The 18769-nt window shown below is 33.5% G+C and overlaps 2 protein-coding genes across 2 annotated transcripts; one reads left to right on the top strand and one right to left on the bottom strand.

Annotated features, from left to right (window-relative positions):
• Positions 1 to 8325: 8325 nt before the first annotated feature.
• On the top strand, positions 8326 to 12246 carry LOC124945182 (putative pectate lyase 21). The gene is made up of 5 exons (XM_047485570.1): positions 8326 to 8600; positions 9303 to 9654; positions 9733 to 9943; positions 10029 to 10097; positions 11863 to 12246. The coding sequence occupies exons 1-5, from the start codon at positions 8474 to 8476 to the stop codon at positions 12106 to 12108; spliced, it is 1005 nt and encodes a 334-aa protein (XP_047341526.1). The 5' UTR covers positions 8326 to 8473; the 3' UTR covers positions 12109 to 12246.
• Positions 12247 to 13596: 1350 nt separating this feature from the next.
• LOC124945507 (transmembrane protein 87B) lies at positions 13597 to 18403 on the bottom strand. The gene is made up of 5 exons (XM_047485952.1): positions 18025 to 18403; positions 15365 to 16295; positions 14830 to 14925; positions 14576 to 14712; positions 13597 to 13900 (listed from the first exon to the last, which is right to left on the bottom strand). The coding sequence occupies exons 1-5, from the start codon at positions 18273 to 18275 to the stop codon at positions 13732 to 13734; spliced, it is 1584 nt and encodes a 527-aa protein (XP_047341908.1). The 5' UTR covers positions 18276 to 18403; the 3' UTR covers positions 13597 to 13731.
• Positions 18404 to 18769: the final 366 nt, after the last annotated feature.

Raw genomic sequence — 18769 nt, 5'->3', positions numbered from 1 at the left:
TGCTCAGGGTCCAAATGCAAAGAAAAATGTTAACAATGACTGTTTCTTTTGCAATAAGGCTGGACATCTAAAGAAGGATTCTACTAAATATTGTGCATGGCACGAAAAGAAAGGTACATTTCTTAATCTGGTTTGTTCTGAAGTTAATTTAGCATTAGTACCTGGAAATACATGGTGGTTAGACTCCGTTGCTACTACTAACATCAGTATTTTAATACAGGTTTGCCTGAGCTACCGAAAGCCAAGTGATGCTGAAAGACGTATCTTTGTGGGCGATGAAAAATCGGTAGAAGTTGAAGCAATTAGACACTTTAGATTGTTTCTTAGTTCTGCTTTCTATTTGGACTTAAAGGATACTTTTATTGTACCTTCGTTTAAACGAAATTAGGTTTCTATTCGTTATTTGGACAAACATGGTTATTCTAGTTTGTTTGGAAATGGTCAATTTAAGTAATCTATTGGTACTTCGGATGTTGGAATCGGTTCATTAATGCATTATGACAATCTTTATTTACTTGATACAATTGCTTTATATAATGAAACCCTAAATGTGGAATCAAGAGGTACTAAACGAAAGCTAAATAATAATAATTCGGGTACATTATGTTACAAACGCTCAGGTCACATTTCTATAAATAGAGTTGAACGTCTTGTGTCAGATGGGATTCTAAATTCCATTGATTTTAAGGACTTTAATGTCTGTATTGAATGTATTAAAGAAAAACAAATAAAAGATAGAAAATTGAATGCATATAGAGCTACAAAAATACTTGAGTTGATACATACGGATGTTTGTGGACCGTTTCCGACTCTGTCTTGGAATGGTCAGCGATATTTCGTATCATTCATAGATGATTTCTCTATATATGCATACATTTTTCTTATTCAAGAAAAAGGCTCAAACATTGGATGTGTTCAAGTCATTTAAGGTTGAAGTTGAAAATCAACTCAACAGAAAGATAAAAAAAAGTTAAATCCGATCGTGGTGATGAATACTACGGTCAGTATGACGGTTCAGGTGAACAACGTCCAGGGCCTTTCGCTAAATACCTAGAGGAGTGTGGTATCGTTCCTAGTACACCATGTCGGGCTCTCTAAGCATGAATGGTGTAGTAGAAAGACGAAACTGTACTTTACAGGATATGGTGAGGAGTATGGTTAGTCATTCATCCTTACCAAAGTCACTCTGGGGTGAAGCACTAATGACTGCAGTATACATTTTGAATAGAGTGTCAACAAAAGTAACGAATAAAACCCCTTATGAGCTTTGGTCAGGGCGAAAACTCAGTCTAAAACATTTTCATGTTTGGGGATGTCCAGTAGAGGCAAAGCCTTATAAGCCTCATATGGATAAATTGGACCCCCAAAACAGTTAGTAGTTACTTTATTGACTATTCTGAACAATCAAGGGACTATAAATTTTATGATCCCAACTTAAAGTCAATTTTTGAGACAGGAACAACTGTATTCTTTGAGAATGTTGAGTTTGGGGTGAAGAATCAAATAAAGGATTTTGTCTTTGAGGAAGAGTCAACTTCTAATTTGGTTAACAAGGAGTTGACTCCTATTCCGATTTGTATGGACAATGATCAAGATTCTCATCTGATCATTGATAATATTGGAATAATTCCATAAAATCAAGACGATTTTGATCTCCCAGAGGTACAAACTCAACAATCTCAAGAAGAAAGTATTGTTGAGGAACAAGTGCCATTACGGCGATCCACAAAAGTAAGGAGAAGTACTATGTCGGATGAATATGTATTTCTTCAAGAACATGAGGATAATCTTGGCATTATGGAAGATGATCCAATAAACATTCATCAAGCCATAAATAGTTCTAATTCAGCAAAGTGGATTGATGCAATGAATAAAAAGTATAAATCTACGCAAGACAATAAAGTTTGGGAACTTGTCCCATTACCAGAAGGGGTGAAGCCTGTTGGTTGTAAATGGATTTTTAAAACCATACGAGATTCTAAAGGTAATGTGGAAAAGTATAAAGCACGTCTTGTGGATAAATGTTTTACTCAAAAATACATGATTGATTATAAAGAGACTTTTTCTTCGGTTTCAACTAAAGACTCTTTTAGAACAATCATGACACTCGTTGCACATTTTGATATGGAGCTACATCAGATGGATATAAAGACAATATTTCTCAATAGAAAAATTGATGAAACAATTTATATGGTGCAACCAGAAAACTTTGTGTTAGGAGATTCAAGGAATATGGTTTGCAACTTAAAGAAATCCATCTATGGCCTCAAACAAGTGTCTCGTTAGTGGTACCATAAATTTCATGAGGTAATTCTCTCATTTGGTTTTGGAGGGAATTTAATTGATGATTGTGTGTATCACAAATTCAGTGGGAGTAAACATATATATCTAATTTTATATATTGATGACATTTTGCTTGCCTCAAATGATATAGGTTTATTGCACCAAACTAAGACTTTTCTGTCGAGAAATTTCGAGATGAAAGATCTTGGTGAGGCCTCATTTGTATTAAGGATCCAAATATATCGAGATCGTTCTCGAGGAATTCTTGGATTGTCATAGATGAGCTATATCGATAAAGTACTTAAAAGATATGGAATACAAAATTGTAAATTAGGAAATACCCAAGTCACTAAAGGAGACAAATTTAGTCTTCAACAATGCCCTAAAGGAAATTTGGAAATTCAAGAAATGGAAAAGATTCCATATGTTTTGGCAGTTGGAAGTCTAATGTATGCTCAAGTTTGTATGCATCCAGATATTGCGTACATAGTTGGCGTATTAGGAAAATATTTGAGCAACCCAGGTTTGGATCACTAGAAGACAGTTAAAAGGGTTATGAGATATCTAAAGAGAACTAGAAATTACATGCTCACATATCGGAGGTCGGATGATCTTGAGATCATTGGGTATTTTGACTCTAATTTTGCGGGATGCCAAGATAGTTTAAGATCCACTTCGGTCTATGTATTCTTGTTGGCTGGTAGAGAGATCTCTTGGAAGAGTTCCAAATAGGGACTTACAACTTCCTCCATCATGGAAGCAGAGTTTGTAGCATGTTATGAGGCATCAAATCAAGCAATATGGCTAAAGAATTTTGTCACTAAGTTGCGTATTTTGAAAGGGATTGAAAGACCCCTTAGGTTATTTTGTGACAATAATTCAGCTGTGTTATATTCGAATAACAATAGGAGCAGACCCTTTGTCAAAATATATCGATATAAAGTTCCTAGTTGTGAAGGAAATGATACAAAGTGGTCAAATTTCTATAGAACACTTGAGTACAAACTCTATGATAGCTGGTCCTTTGACAAAGGGTCTGCCGCCTAATGTCTTTCATGAACACACTACTAAATGAGTGTTTTAGAGATGGATGATCTCTAGGTCAAGTGGGAGTTTGTAAATTCAGTTGTCTTTCAGTTTGTTTTATAGATATTTATGTAATTCAGTTTCTGATCAGATAAAGTATTGTACGGTTTATTGCATTTTGTACAATAAAGTTAAAGTTTGATCTCACTAAAGTTAAGGTAGGACCAGTTGAAAATTGACATGAATAGATCACCTTGCATGTAATTTTTCATGACACAAATTCATGATTAATCTATGTCATTTAGTCATATTGATATTTGTGACCATTGAAGGTTTAGTTGTGATTGATACAACGATGACCGCCTTGATCCTTGTTAATATGATTAATGGACGAGATTGTTAATGTTCTCGAAATCGATGACAATACTGTGCACAATAAGGATATATTATTCATTTTAAAAATATATATGTCTAGTGGGAGATTGTTAGAATTTAAAGGGACATTTATATATTTAAATGGATATATATGGTCATTGATTATAATAAGTCAATATTATGTGATCTAAGGATGTTTGAGATTTGACTAAAGGATGTTATTGTTATGAATGTTAAATTGTGGATACCTTGCGGTATTTCTAATTTGATGAGGGGCCAAATTAGAAATTAGCGTAATGAGACAGTTATGACGGTTATGGTCCCCAAAAGACAGAAAAAATTATAAAAGGGAGGTTGGTTGATAAAAAATAAGGACGAACTTATTTTTATCACACGCTCTCTCTCTTTGAATCCCCATCATCGGAGAAATAAGGCTAAAGGATTTCTGCCCTTTTGGAAGACCATCTCATCTAATCATGTCTAAGGATCGAGGTATATATATTCCGCTTTTGTCTTTCATATCTCAAGAACAAGAATGAAGATCTAGGGTATTATAGTTTATGATTTAAAATTATTATGAAATTATTTTAATTAATTCCAACACCACCTTCTTCATGAGCTAGTAAAACAGTCAACTCCCAAGTATTGTTTTTCAATAACAATAATCTCAGCATCCATTATAGATCTCCAAGGTTCACTCTTTACAGTATCTTCAAAGTACACAGGATCAGTTGGCGTTGCCATCATTACAAAGGACACATTATTGTCCTCTTGTTCTTCGTCTGATAGACCTTCTCTACTAATGTAATCTCTCATCCATACTGGTTGTCTTCTTTCTCTTATTTGAGCAATTGATAAAAGAGAATTTTCACTGGATCTTGAAGCCTGACTTGATGGTGAAGCAGCTTCAGTAGTTTCTTTCACAGTTTCAACTTGTTCAATTGCTTCATGTGTTGCAGCAGTTGAGTCTTCTTCTTCCCATTCTAAATCAATAAGTGTGGCTTTCTCATTATTCTTATCCCACTGCCAGCTTCCATCCTCTTCAAACACCACATCACGACTTACTATAATCTTTTGAGGTAAATGTTCATACAGTCGATATGCTTTAGATTCTTTACTGACCCCAAATAGAATACATTTGATACTCTTGTCATCCAGCTTGATGCGCTTGCTGTCAGAAACATGAGCATGAGAAATGCAGCAAAACACTCGAAAGTGAGCAACTGATGGCTTAACACCACTCCAAGCTTCTTCTAGTGTCTTATTATTTACGGCACGCATTGGACTTCTATTCTGAACATGAATCACCCAATTCACAGCTTCTGCCCAAAACGTCTTTGGAATATGCTTCTCAATAAGAAGGCTACGGACCATGTTCATTAGAGTTCGATTCTTTCTCTCTACAACTCCATTTTGTTGTGGAGTATACGAAGCTGTCTGTTGTCTTTTTATACCATTATCGCTACAAAAGTTGTTAAACTCATATTGGGTGAACTCCCCTCCACGGTCAGTACGAAGAACTTTGATAAACACACCCTTCTCCTTCTCAACACGACTTTTAAACAATTTAAAAGTATTAAAAGCTTCTGATTTTTGCACAAGTAAATATATCCATGTTTTGCGACTATAATCATCAATGAAAGTGATTATGTACCTCTTTCCACTGTTGGACATAGGCTTGATAGGTCCACATATGTCAGCATGCACAAGTTGAAGAACTGAGTAGCTCTCCATGTAGTCTCATGTGAGAAAGGAAGTCTGTGTTGCTTGCCTTGTAAACACACTTCACATACTTTAGACATGACTCCAAGTGAAGGTAAGTCATTTACCATTTCCTTTTGCTGAAGAAGTCTTAGTCCTTTGTGATTCAGTGACCATATCGACGATGCCACAATTGAACCATATCTTTAGCAACAGAGAAACACATCTCCTCTTTCTTCTTTATATTTGCAAAGAGCTTGAACATTCGATTTGAAGACATTATAATTTATGCAACAAGTCTCCTATGAGCATGATAAAGTGTACACTTCCCCTTGTTTAATGACAATTTCTAGACCTTTATCAGCTAGCTGCCCAATGCTTAGTAGATTGTTTGTTAAATCTGGAACATAGAACACACTAGTGATGACCTGAGTAATTTCATTCACTATCATCACAACAGTTCCTTTTCCCATCATTTTCACCCTTGAGTTGTTTCCTAGTTTACTGTTTCTCTAAAATTTTCATGAAAAGCTGAAAACAACTCTTTCTTACCACTCATGTGGTTTCTGCAGCCTGAATCAAGGTACCACATACAAATTTCATCTTGATTTGTCTTTCCTTCATCTGTATAAGATATCAACAACATTTCTTCTTCTGTTTCCACATAGTGCGCCCTCTCTTGTGATTTTCCTGAACATTCATACTGAAAATGCCCAAGCTTATGACAGCCAAAACATTCAATACTTGAATTTTCATAGTTATGTCTCCAACTACTTATGCCTCTACCTCAAAAGCTACTATGTCTCCATCCTCTTGAAAACTCTCCATATGTAACTTTCAAAGCCCGCTCTTCATTAACATGTGTAGTCATTCGTTGCTCATGAACCAATAAATTGCTTTGCAGTTCATCAATTGAAACTCTACTGAGATTTTTTAATTCTTCAATTGAACAGACTATATATGCAAAATTAGGGGTCATCAATCTTAGTATCTTTTTAACCACATCTTCATCACTTACCTTGCCCTTGTGTTACCTCAACTTGTTGACAATGGTTAAGGTACGCGAAAAGTATGCATTCACAGACTCTCATGTCTTCATCTGTAACACCTCAAAATCCTTTTTGAGAGCTTGCAATTGTGATCGTTGAACACGATCTGTTTCTTGATGCTTCTTCTTCATGGAATCTCAAATACTTTTGGCTGATCCAGTTCTATCAATAGTCTGAAACAGATAGTTTTTTGCCTTCAAATCCTTCAGTTTCGCATCGTTGTACGCCTTCACTTTAGCTTCATCGATTTCTCTTCTGGTTCAACTGGAATTCCTTCTTCTACAATTTCCAATACTCCTTTGCTCTAAGAAAATTCTCCATCAACATGGACCAATGATCATAGAACCCATCAAACTTTGGAATTGATGGTTGAACAAAACTGCTTTTTGTTATCATTCTTCACTCAAATCACACACAAAGTTCAGTTCTAGCTGGCTCCATACCAAAACTAGAGACAATAGTATATAGGAAATGCCTGAATTCCTTAATAATTGTATAAATAATAACTGAAAAGATAGGCTATTTATAGCCTTACAAAAGCAAGAAACTAGAAACACTACTAACCCACTACTAACTTAGTGGTGTTACTTACCAAAGAAAGAAAATAGGAATAACTACTAACCCACTGCTAACTTAGTGGTGTTACTTACACAATCAAGAAATTAGGAATCACTAACTTAGTGGTGTTTACATAGAAAAGCTAATTAAACATTACTAATTCTAAAAAGGATAATACTAGATAAAAATTACTAACACTAACTACTTCAACAAACATGTTCTTGATATTTGATCCTTAAATTTATTAAGCAAAAGAAAAACTTAAATTTGTTTCTAAGAAAAAGTACCTAAATTTAGTGGTTCAAGAAAGTCGAGTGACATAAGTACCTATAATGCACAATCAAACCGTTAAAATCAGTTTGAAAAAATTTTAACCGTCGATTTTGATCTATTGACTAGTTATTTAGTCGGTTAGATAAGTAGTTCAATCTTTTTTTTGTTTACAAAAAGTTATTGCTAAATAATATAAATATGAAAAATAAAAAAAAACAATTTTTTTTAACAATATATATTTATTTAAAAAAGAAAAATAACAATTAAATTTAAAAGGATAGATTGTAATTGAAATATTGAAAACTTAATTACTTATACATATATTTAGATATAATTATAAATTGTAATCAAATTAGGTATGAAGAGGGTGATAAATGAAAGAAATTGAGAGAATAAAGTCTGATCACTGTAAAAAAAGAAAAAGTACAAAGGAGATAAAATAAAATGATAAATTTTATTATCTTTTATTGTATTATTCCCTCTTCAAATTTTATTACCCAATAATTTCTTATATAGGTTAGATTTTAATTTTGATTTGTAAATTTTATAATATGTGAACATATTCGATTTAGGCTAGGTTTTATCAAAATTCGGATCTGTTGTCCCAAAGATAATGTCTCATTTGATGTCTCATAAAAGAGAAAAGAATGAAAAGAGAAAAGAGAAAAGAGAAAATAGAAAATTAAATATTAAAATAATATGTTATATATATAATTTTTTTTTTATTTTATCAAAATTACATGTTTGTAATAAATAAGAAAGTAAGGAACAACTTTTCACTTGAGACAGCCTATTCTCCTCGTTTTATCAATAATAGGAAAAAACGAGTTTGAAAAAAAAATAAGACAAAACCACGAATATATTTGGTCAAATCGTTTCCTCTCTCACCAAAACCTAGATTTCTCTTATTATAATATCTACTTTTATACTGAGTTTATTGCAAAAGTTAAAAATAAAATCTCATTTTGTACTACGACGATTGCCGACTCTTTTAACTTTTAGTTTTCTGATTTCTTCACAAATCGTCTATATATACTTTCCGTGAAGGTCTCGCAACGGCAACGGCAACCGCGAAAGCTCCTTAGCCAATAGTTTCAACTCAAGCGGTTTTTACTTTTATACTAAAGAAGTCAAGAAGTTCTCTCTTTCTTTCCCTATATTTACAGCCATCCACCGAATCAAGTTATTGCTTCCACAAGGGACTGATAATGACTACGTTACCGTACGGTGATGTCGACTCCAGCCTCAGATCATTAGCTGGTAAGGCCGAGGGGTTCGGTCGCCTCTCTATCGGCGGCCTTGACGGCCCTATTTACACCGTTACTACATTGGCAGGTACTTATTTTCTAAATTTTATTAATTGATGATAATTACATCCATTCTTAAATCTTTGTTTTGGCTAAATATGAACCAAAAACTTGGAGAATTGTTGGGTCTTACTGTTATGGAATATACTGCATTAAAATTGTGAATCTACTTCAAACTGGGATCATTGATGATTGATGGTGGTTCAATCAAGTGTTAATTCAAAGCTCAATAGCCTAACTAACTTGGGTTAGAGCCAAATGGCCTGGATTGTATGTATGTGACAGATTAATCTTGTCTTTGGTTTAGCTATATTTGTTGCATTGTTTCAAAAGAATGATAAATCTTGATTCTGATGATGAAGTATTTGTAATATTTTCGGAGAAGCACCACACTTTTTTAGTATCTTGCATTGATAACTTTGTCTCTACCAAAAAGTATTGATGGCTATTTTAATGTTTCATTCTTGACATGATTCGTCTTGTTTAGGTAGCTTTGTAGTCTAATGGACATTTGTTAAAGAAATGAATATCAGGGACTTATAATTCTGCAGCTCTTATGCCAAACACTGTGTCATAACTTGTGCTCATTTGGTTTGGTGTTTCTCTAGGTGCAATCGATTTTTGTGGCACCAATGATTTAATGGAAAAGAGTCTCACTTTTTAAAACAATAAAATTCTACAGCTTTATCTGTTCAAACTAGTTATTGAAGTTAAAGATGGTTTTTCACAGATGATGGACCAGGGTCACTTCGGGAAGGCTGTCGTAAGAAAGAGCCTCAATGGATTGTCTTTGAAATATCGGGTACTATTAATCTATCATCGTATCTGGCCGTGTCCTCTTTCAAGACTATTGATGGCCGTGGTCAACGAATAAAATTAACGGGGAAAGGATTAAGGATGAAAGATTGTCAACATGTAATTGTATGTAATCTGGAATTTGAAGGCGGTAGGGGACATGATGTTGATGGCATTCAAATAAAACCAAACTCCAGGCACATATGGATAGATCGTTGCAGCCTGAAGGATTACGAGGATGGACTCATAGATATAACGAGACAAAGCACAGATATAACTGTTTCTAGGTCTGTTTGGTTGCTCATATCTGTTCAGCTATGTGAGTGAACATTTTTCTGATGATACTCTTTTTTATTTTGGCTCAGATGTCTTTTCCAAAATCATGACAAAACGATGCTGATTGGAGCAGATCCTACTCATGTGGGTGACAGATGCATTAGAGTGACTATTCACCATTGTTTCTTTGACAGCACCAAACAAAGGCATCCACGTGTTAGATTTGGTAAAGTTCATCTTTACAACAATTACACACGAAATTGGAGTGTGTATGCTGTATGTGCTAGTGTGGAATCACAGGTAACATTTTTTATTTGTCATCAAGCATTTTGGTTTATACAAAACACTAGCTTAACGAATTTCTGATTTGGGTTTTTCAAATTAGGTCTATTCTCAGTGTAACATCTATGAAGCAGGGAAAAAGAAGAAGACTTTTGAATACTACACGGAAAAGGTAATTCAAGCGTCAATTTTCTCATGTCTGGTTATGTCATTTTGCAGCGTAATTGTGATGATTTAATTGGCATGTTGAAATAAGATTGTGTTATAATTTCTTCAAAATATTGTGAATTGAGTAAGAAAGATAAATTCAAAACTAAAAGTTGACGTGGTTTATAGTTCAAGCTAATCTATATGACCCACCCACCCAAATGACATTACATTCTAAATCTTGTAATTTTGAAATCAACACCATATTTTCAAAAAAAAAAAATACAAAACTCAACACCCCTTAAGAAATGTTAGGCCTTCTTGAAGAAGGAGATGGAGATGAGACTTTTCAGTGAGGGAGATGGGGAACTAAGAACAGATGGAGATGAGATGTTAGACTATGTTCTTTCTTTGAGATGTTAAACTATGTTCTTTCTTTCAGATCATCATTTCTTCTCTCATGTTACATCCCTGTAACAGTTCTAGGATTTATAGAGAAATTACAGTGAGAAATAAGAAAAATATAAATGATAATTGAATAGCCTAAGCCAGAGATGAGAAACAATCTTGTCTTTCAACATTAAACATTCGCTATCAAAACAATAACACGAATACTAATACTAGTAATTATCTCTCGTAGGCTGATAACAAGCTACTTTTCAAATAATCCCTTACTAGTGCTAGTAATTATCTCTAGTAGGCTGATAACAAGCTACTTTTCAAATATTCCCTTACCATGTTTACATCAACACAGCTGGGAGTAGGCCGACTCAGTTCATGTCTTTTGTAGAGTTTCCATAGCCTTTTGTGCTTCCTCGGTCGGACCACTGGAAGGCGACCAATTTTAACAGGATTTAGACTAATTATGAAATAGTTGATTTTATAATTCTTTTCTGAAAAGAGTACAAATAATACATTTCTATTTATTTTTTTGTATTATTTGCTATATTTCAATGTTTAATTTGACAAATATTTTATTTTCAAGTCATTAAGGTTATTTCATGTTATCATTGAGTAGTAATGATTGAATGTTGATAAATTAAATTAGATGATACATTTAGGAGATTTGATTTGTCATTTATCATAGTCACCTAAAATGTCAGGTTTGCTTGTGATATAAAGGTGTGCATTATATCATCATCTAGGAAGCCATTAAAATGGAATAGACTGCTCCAAGTTATGTATAGATTATTTTCAGTTTATTTGTTAAAATTGCACAAACCCAATTCAGTTTTTTGTACCAATTAATTAATCATAAATCAACTATTTCATAATTAGTCTAAATGGTTTTTTTGAGTAGAACTGAAGAGGAAGAGTATGATCAGAATTTAGAAAAACGACGCCAACAGTTTAAATGTATATTCGGTGAAAATAACATATTAACCTAGTATCTTTACCCTCCTAACAATGTAATTGACATCTTTAAACAATAAAATTAGTAAATTAAAATTTTAAATCCCACCATTGAATATTGAGAGAGATAAAACAGCGTTCTCTTGGCGACTTGGGTTAACATTCCTACCATGAATTTGATCAAGACTATCCAACTCACTCCCAATAACTATAATTCTCAGTTTAGTCAACTTGAAAGGTGTGACCTTCACATATCGGGGTCCCATTAGTTGGACGAAATAAATAGCCGTTAGGACAACATAATGATCCCTAAAAATGTTCTTGATTATCCTCTAGTTAATTCAATAGACATGATTAAACTTTGGACATGTTATTCAAATGAGTTGTTAGCCAGAAAAAGTTCTAATTCATAATTGAGATGATGACATTATATATAGGCAGGTGACAAGGAAGAGGCAATGTGTGGAATAATAAAGTCTGATGGGGACATGTTTCTGAATGGATGTCAAGCACCATTATTAAGTGGGTTTAGTGAAGAACATAGCAATTTCCATCCAAGTGTACATTACCCCACATGGTCTTTGGAACCAGCCAGCGATTCTCTTCGAGATGTTCTCCAGATATGCACAGGATGGCAATCCATACCAAGGCCTGCTGATCATGGTGCGGAATGCTCCACTTGATTCCTCTTATTAATAAGCTATGTGTTATTATTATTACTAACTAAAATTTCCTGTTTCTAAGGAATTTTGTCCCATAATCTCATCATTGGGAGAACTATTATACTGCTTGTTTTGTTATCCCATGTAAATAAAAATTCTGTTTCTCTATTATTAATTAGTATTGTTATTATATTTAATAAAATAAAGTATGACCTTTTATGGATTATGAATTAGATTAATAAATGGGAACACTAAATGTCGATCAATGAAAGAAAATCATGGAGGCCTAAAGTATAAGTGTTTGATAAAAATGGATCTATAACCAAATCCTTCAAAATCAGATCTCAGATTATTAGCTCTCACATCTCCTTTTCACAGCTATCCTATAATTTAAACTTTAAATTTCACAACAGATGATGAAAACTCTTCTTGATAATAATTTAAACATTTTGGATGAGGCATTGAATACTTGTTTTTTTGATGAATATGTCTCAATTCACTGATCTTGGATTGATGACTTCTATTGAGGGGTGGAGTGGTTTCAAACAAGATCATGCTAATTTGAGAATCTTGGAATGCAATGCCGAGTACAACTCAATTGATGAGGATCTTATTTCATGTACTATGAAAGGGCGTTTTTTTGGTATCGTGATGGCGGCAAGAAGTATAGGATCTAGATAGGACAAAGCATGGGGAAGGTGATCATCTCAAAGGAGGTAAGTTCAATTAGGCTGCTGCCATAGTGAAAGTATTGTGGATGAAAGATAAGAAAGAAGTTGAAGTACCCAAGGACACCTAAAATGGAAGTAATTTGAAAACTCAATGTCAAGGTTCCAGTAGCACAATTGATGATAGTAATGATACAATTCATCAATGGAGTATCAATGAACATTTTTTCAAATCATGACGATGTTGAAGAAGATGTTGGAATTTGAGGTGGAGATAAAAAGTAATATGATCCAGCCACTAATTGTGACTTAGAGAGGTATGGTTAGCTTAGTTTTGTAATATCTTACACCAGTTAAAATCTTACACTTTTACGATTTTAAAAATCAAATCTATTCACATTGAAATGTTCCAAATCTGATTGAAATGTTCCAAATCTGCAAAATATTATAATCTAAAGTGAAGGAGCTTCAGCTCAATAAACTAAGGATGGTTATCAAAAAATTATCCTGCCTTATGTTGTTCTATAAGGGGATGTTTCCCAAAGTAAATAATTTAATTTTATATATAATAAATTTTAAATGTAAAAAAAAATAAATAAAACTGAGTTTGAATAGTAAATTAGGTTAATTTAGGAATGAATGAACAAACTAGGTTAGTTTGGGAAAGTTAACGCCAAACAAGGTTATTTTGGGAAACCGCTCGTTCTATCGGGGCCTTCATTTGCATCAGAATATTAGTAACAGAACAGAAAATAAACTGAAAATTATATTGATTATATTTTGTTCCACATCATGTTTTATCTTCTTAATGCTGAGGAAGATACTGAACTTCATTTCAGACTAGATAAACCACACCTTTTTTTTACTGGAAATTATGAAGGTATACAATGATGGTAAAACATTGGACACATAGATTTACATTAAAAGAGGAAAATTCAGTTACAAGTTAAAAAGAAGAAAAAAAATGAAAAAGGCATCATTCTCTTTTGTCTTCCTCAAGATCTTCTCCAAGACCAAATGAATGATCAGTTGAACTGATTCCCTTCCTTTCCTTTCTTTCTACCTTGGTTGATAGATCTCCGCCTACACTGCTAGTGAGTGACACCGCCTCCTCCTCCATGTCATCACCTTTCTCATAAGCATATCTGAAACATACGTTTTTTTAAGTGTTTTGAAAATATAAATGCTGAATAAACCAAATAAGATATCTACACGTAACATGATACATACGATAATACGTGGAATTAATATCAATAAAGTAGTTAAAAACTATTTGTATTCTTATAATGACTATTTTCTTATATTCCAGAAGTTAAAGTCATCTTTTGGACAGTCTTACCATATTACCAGTTCAGACATTCATAATCCATAATTTTAAACTTCAACATTTTGACCTTAATTTGATCTGAATCTAAATGATCACATATTTTAAAATATAAACTTAACATTTTCTTATCACTCTCTTTTAGTTGTATGACTTCAATTGAGATAATGAAAAATTATCATTTAAATTAACTTAATTAAGTGATAAGTTGAATAATCAAACACATCCTTAGTCTTCAATATCATTGATAGACAGATGATCAAAATCCAGTGAAAGTTGTCTTCATTCGCGGGTTATAAGTCAAATGAATCCAACCAAATATTTGCACTCATGAATTTATGAAGCTAATAATAGAATGGATAGAAACTAACTATTAATCTATGAAGAAGGAAGAACAAAGCCAAAAGCTAAAGCTATTGGCCCTAATTAATAATATGGATTGAAGATTGAATTCTGGAGGAAAAGATAAAGAACGAGCAGGTTGCAGAAATGTTACCTAGTTGCATTATGTGAAGGAGCCCATAGAATACATATCACCACCAAGAGTAGGTAAGCCAATAAAGACCAAAAGGCTGGGATTATCCATGCTCTCCTCCAGTATTCACTTAGCGGGTCACTTGCATTAAAGTACAGCTAAGCAAACATGTATTGCAAGGAACAGAGAGTACATTCTTAGTGGGGTTACATAAAAAAATGCGTTAATTTCTGGGATAGAAAAATTCAAAGTACAGTGCTAACGGAAATAACTACCTCATAGCCGATCCAAGCAACAGAAACAAGCACGGATACTGCTAGAGAATTTGTGAACTTTCTGTAGAGTTCAAGTTTGGCGGCGCGTCTCCTTATCTGCGACAAAGGCATAATAGGGCATATATAATTGCAGTATTGAATAGCAATTCAGCCGTGTTCTCAGCCAGATGAAGTTAATTATATAATTACTAGTGACTCGCTATAGCTGGTATACTACATGCTTGATGGTCATATATTGGGACCAAAAGCAGTCTTGCATATGATGAACACAAAATACACTTGCTCTTTTATTACTATTACTTTTCCTATTCGTAAGTAATGCCTGCTCATGAAACCTGTGAATGGGCAAGGCAAGTTTGGGGAATATTGATGTTTGTAATAACTTTTCTTCTTTTAATTCTTTATGCCGGCCTTCCTAATATGTGTTTGATTGTAGCACAATTTTTAATAATAATAAAAAAGTTAAAGAAATGGAGAGAAGGGGAGAGAATCTAAAGATGAATAAATACAAAAGACAGTGTGGGCTGTAACACACCTGAAGTTTCTCTAACGTCTTGGATAATGATGAAAAGATCCAAAGGATAAAACAGGCATCCAAAAGAGCAACAGGTAGAACTAGAAAAAGCCTTGCTTTACCCGAGAAATCATTTACATTTCCCAAATGTTCAAAAAGTTCAAGAGCTTCTGATGCTGCGAAATAAGTCGCACCAAGAAGAAGCACTTTGGAGGTGATACCACCAAGTGTAGGTCTTACAACTCCGTAACCCATAGACACTACCAATAGAAGAAACCGAGAAACTGTTTTCTTGATGGCACTGAAAGTAACTGCCCATATAGTAATCATCATGGGTCTGCTTCCAATGGAATTAAAGTTTGCATACTCAAAATACCATAGAGCCATTTCACACATTCCTAGTCCAATTACAGCAGTGATGTGGTAGTGTAGTGGTATAATATCTTTCCAATATCGTGAAAAACGTAGGAACCACAACAGACCAAGTATAAGGTAAGCCAAAGACATCAGACCATAAAATGTCATTAAAGGTGCCATCTTACCAGGCAAATAGCCTTCAGGGTTTCTCCAAACTGTTCTTCCACTAATTAGTGTTCCTTGAAGTACCGGGTCACAAAACATGAAGTACAAATAATACATCCCTGTACTATTAATTTCAATGGCTTGAATCTCCATTGTAGTATCAAGGTTTGTACCTTCAAAGTATGTCTGTATCCGTTTTGGCCATTCGGAATTATCTGGTTGACGAATAATTACTTCTCCAAGTTTGCAAGAGCCATCATTGGCAAGAGCACGGGTACAACATATTGCATTGGGATTTAACGTATCGCCTCCAATCTTATCCCTGTCTTTGACCTCAACTATTATAGCTTCAATTAATCCTGTCTTCTGCTGCATGTCATTCTGCTTCTCTGTGGCTTCTTTTGTCCTCCAAAAACGAACAGATTCAAACCTATAATTGCAAGGCACACAAATAATGCACAATTTAAGCTCATATTGAACAACTGTTTCAACAAGTTCTTTTGTTATATAGTTCATTATGTAACATGAGAAATAAGGTCCAATACAACTTTACCCCTACTGAACATGATATGCCCTTCAGACATATTGATTGTTTTGTTATTCACTTTTTCATGTTGATTATAATTCAAAAAAATCTACTTTCGTTATGTATCTAAAGATCAAAATGATCTACAAAATAGCATGGATCATGAACCAAAAATAAAAAATAAATCATTATACCAAATAAAAAAAAATTTGCACTATAATTTGAATCATGAATTAGAAAATAGTTTGTGTAACAAATGAAGTAAAAAAATCACTATAATTCAATCATGATCCTAAACAATTCTTATACGAAAAAAAGAAACTTTTAATTTGATCTTTGACAATTATTTAGTGGAATTGTGATTGTAACAAAATACACAATTTTTAAACAGGCTCATTAAAGTTCACAAACTACAATAAAGGCTTGATAATAAATATAAAGATGCAACTATGGCCTAACAAAATTGAATAGGTGAATCTGTATAAGATTAGTAGTTTTCCCACCAAGAAAGCTTTGATTTAAAAGGAGGGTCATGACTGTGGGACATCGTGTTAGCCACCCCAGAATAAACTAGGATGACAACAAAAAATTGAATAGGTGAAACTGAAGGAAGTGCTCAGTCCACAAGCTGAATATATAACCCAAAATGAGTGAAACTGAAGATTTAGTGAAAAAATGCAAATGCATAACGTCAAAAAATATTAGAAGATTATTATAGCAGTTAGTACACAGGTTGTTAGAACTTAGAATGATGTAGTTGGTTAGTAGTAATGAAATAGCATGAATAGTGATGTTAGAGTGTTGATAGTCATTCAAAAAATGTTGATGTAATTATATTTTTTCAACTAAGGGATTTCTTCCTTTATCATCATCTATAAGAGCTTCTTCTCTATTTCTCATGGTATTCTCTTTTTCTTACCAATGCTACCTTTTGATTAATACTATCACAGTCATTCAATGCCTGAAGACTATATCTCTAACAAAGAGAAGCTAAAAAAGTTCAAAGATGTTCTCATCGAATTGCAAAGAAACTGAAAAACTAAGACAATGGAGATTATAGTAAGTGGTCACAAGCAAGGACTTACAAGGTAAAAAAGGCCACACACCTCCAATTACAATAGTTATATCATTTCATCCTTCAATAAGAACACTAGACAAGAGGGAGCCTCACACAATATAGTATTGTGTATTCTATTTCAGCATAATCTAACCTACTGTTACACATCAACTGTAATAATACTTTCAATACACTCACTCTAGTTAGCTGAGATCAAAAGAGGCTTGAGATTCAATTCTCATTGAAAGCACATTAACTAAAAAAAATTCAATGCAGGATTTTCAGTTGAAGCACTTAAAACGCTGATCACCACTTGTGCAGTCTTCACAAAAATAGTGAAAACAATCTATTCATAAAAATCAGTACCCTAATCGAACCAAAAGTAGTACATCTGGAACAGGAGCAGATAAAATCATATGAACAACAAAAGTAACAAACCCAGCACTGGAATGAAATTCATTGTAATAAGAAAAACAATCGAGAAAAATTAAAGGCAATAACAAAAGCAGTCGATTGAAAAGAAATTTAGCCTTGTTCCGCTTACAAATGAAAATGGAAAAAAAAATGTTCTTTCACCTGATGAAAGACCTGCCATTAAGGGAGGTCTCTTCAGAGGAGGAAATTTTAGGAGCATTGTGGATCTTGGAAGCATAGAGTCCCTCGCTTCCGCCATGGAAGAAGTAGGAATTAAACCGAGGAATGAAGGCCTCGTTATTGTATTCGTGGATCGAAGCACCCACATCAGTGATCGCACAACCCAGAAACAGAAAAGCTAAAATGTAACCATGCGAATGATCTAAACAGAAGACCCAACCTCTGTGCCGCATATCTGTCTCGCTTTCCTGCTCTCTTGAGTAGATATATCGATCTTTCCTCTTCTCCTCGACTCTGCTTCTCTCTCTCTTTACACAGACGAGAGAATTAATGAGCCTTCAGGAACATGTAATCGATTTTCTGGAGACAGGTTAGAGTTCGCAGCCCTTATGTCCAATTGTGAACATTGTTGTTTTGTAATTAAATGTTATTATAGTCAAACTCAAGTGTTTTTTTTACAAACACAACAAGTATATGATAATTTACTAATTTAGTGTTACTTTATTATTGATAAATATTATATAATTTGCTTTTCTTAATAGGTAAATTGTACAAATATTAATTCAAATCAATCTATTCATAAAAAACAGTTTTAACATTATTATTGTGGGGACAAAAATTATCAAACAAAATAATGGAGTGTAAATGAATTAGTTTTATTATTTGATACACATAATTGTGTGCACGTGATAAAATAAATAAATGTTTCTAAATTTTAAGTTATAGA

Source organism: Impatiens glandulifera, chromosome 7 (assembly GCF_907164915.1).
Source record: "Impatiens glandulifera chromosome 7, dImpGla2.1, whole genome shotgun sequence".
In the NCBI taxonomy this organism is placed as follows: domain Eukaryota; kingdom Viridiplantae; phylum Streptophyta; class Magnoliopsida; order Ericales; family Balsaminaceae; genus Impatiens; species Impatiens glandulifera.
The sequence above is the reverse complement of the archived record's forward strand: the minus strand, read 5'-3'. Positions and strand labels throughout refer to the sequence as shown.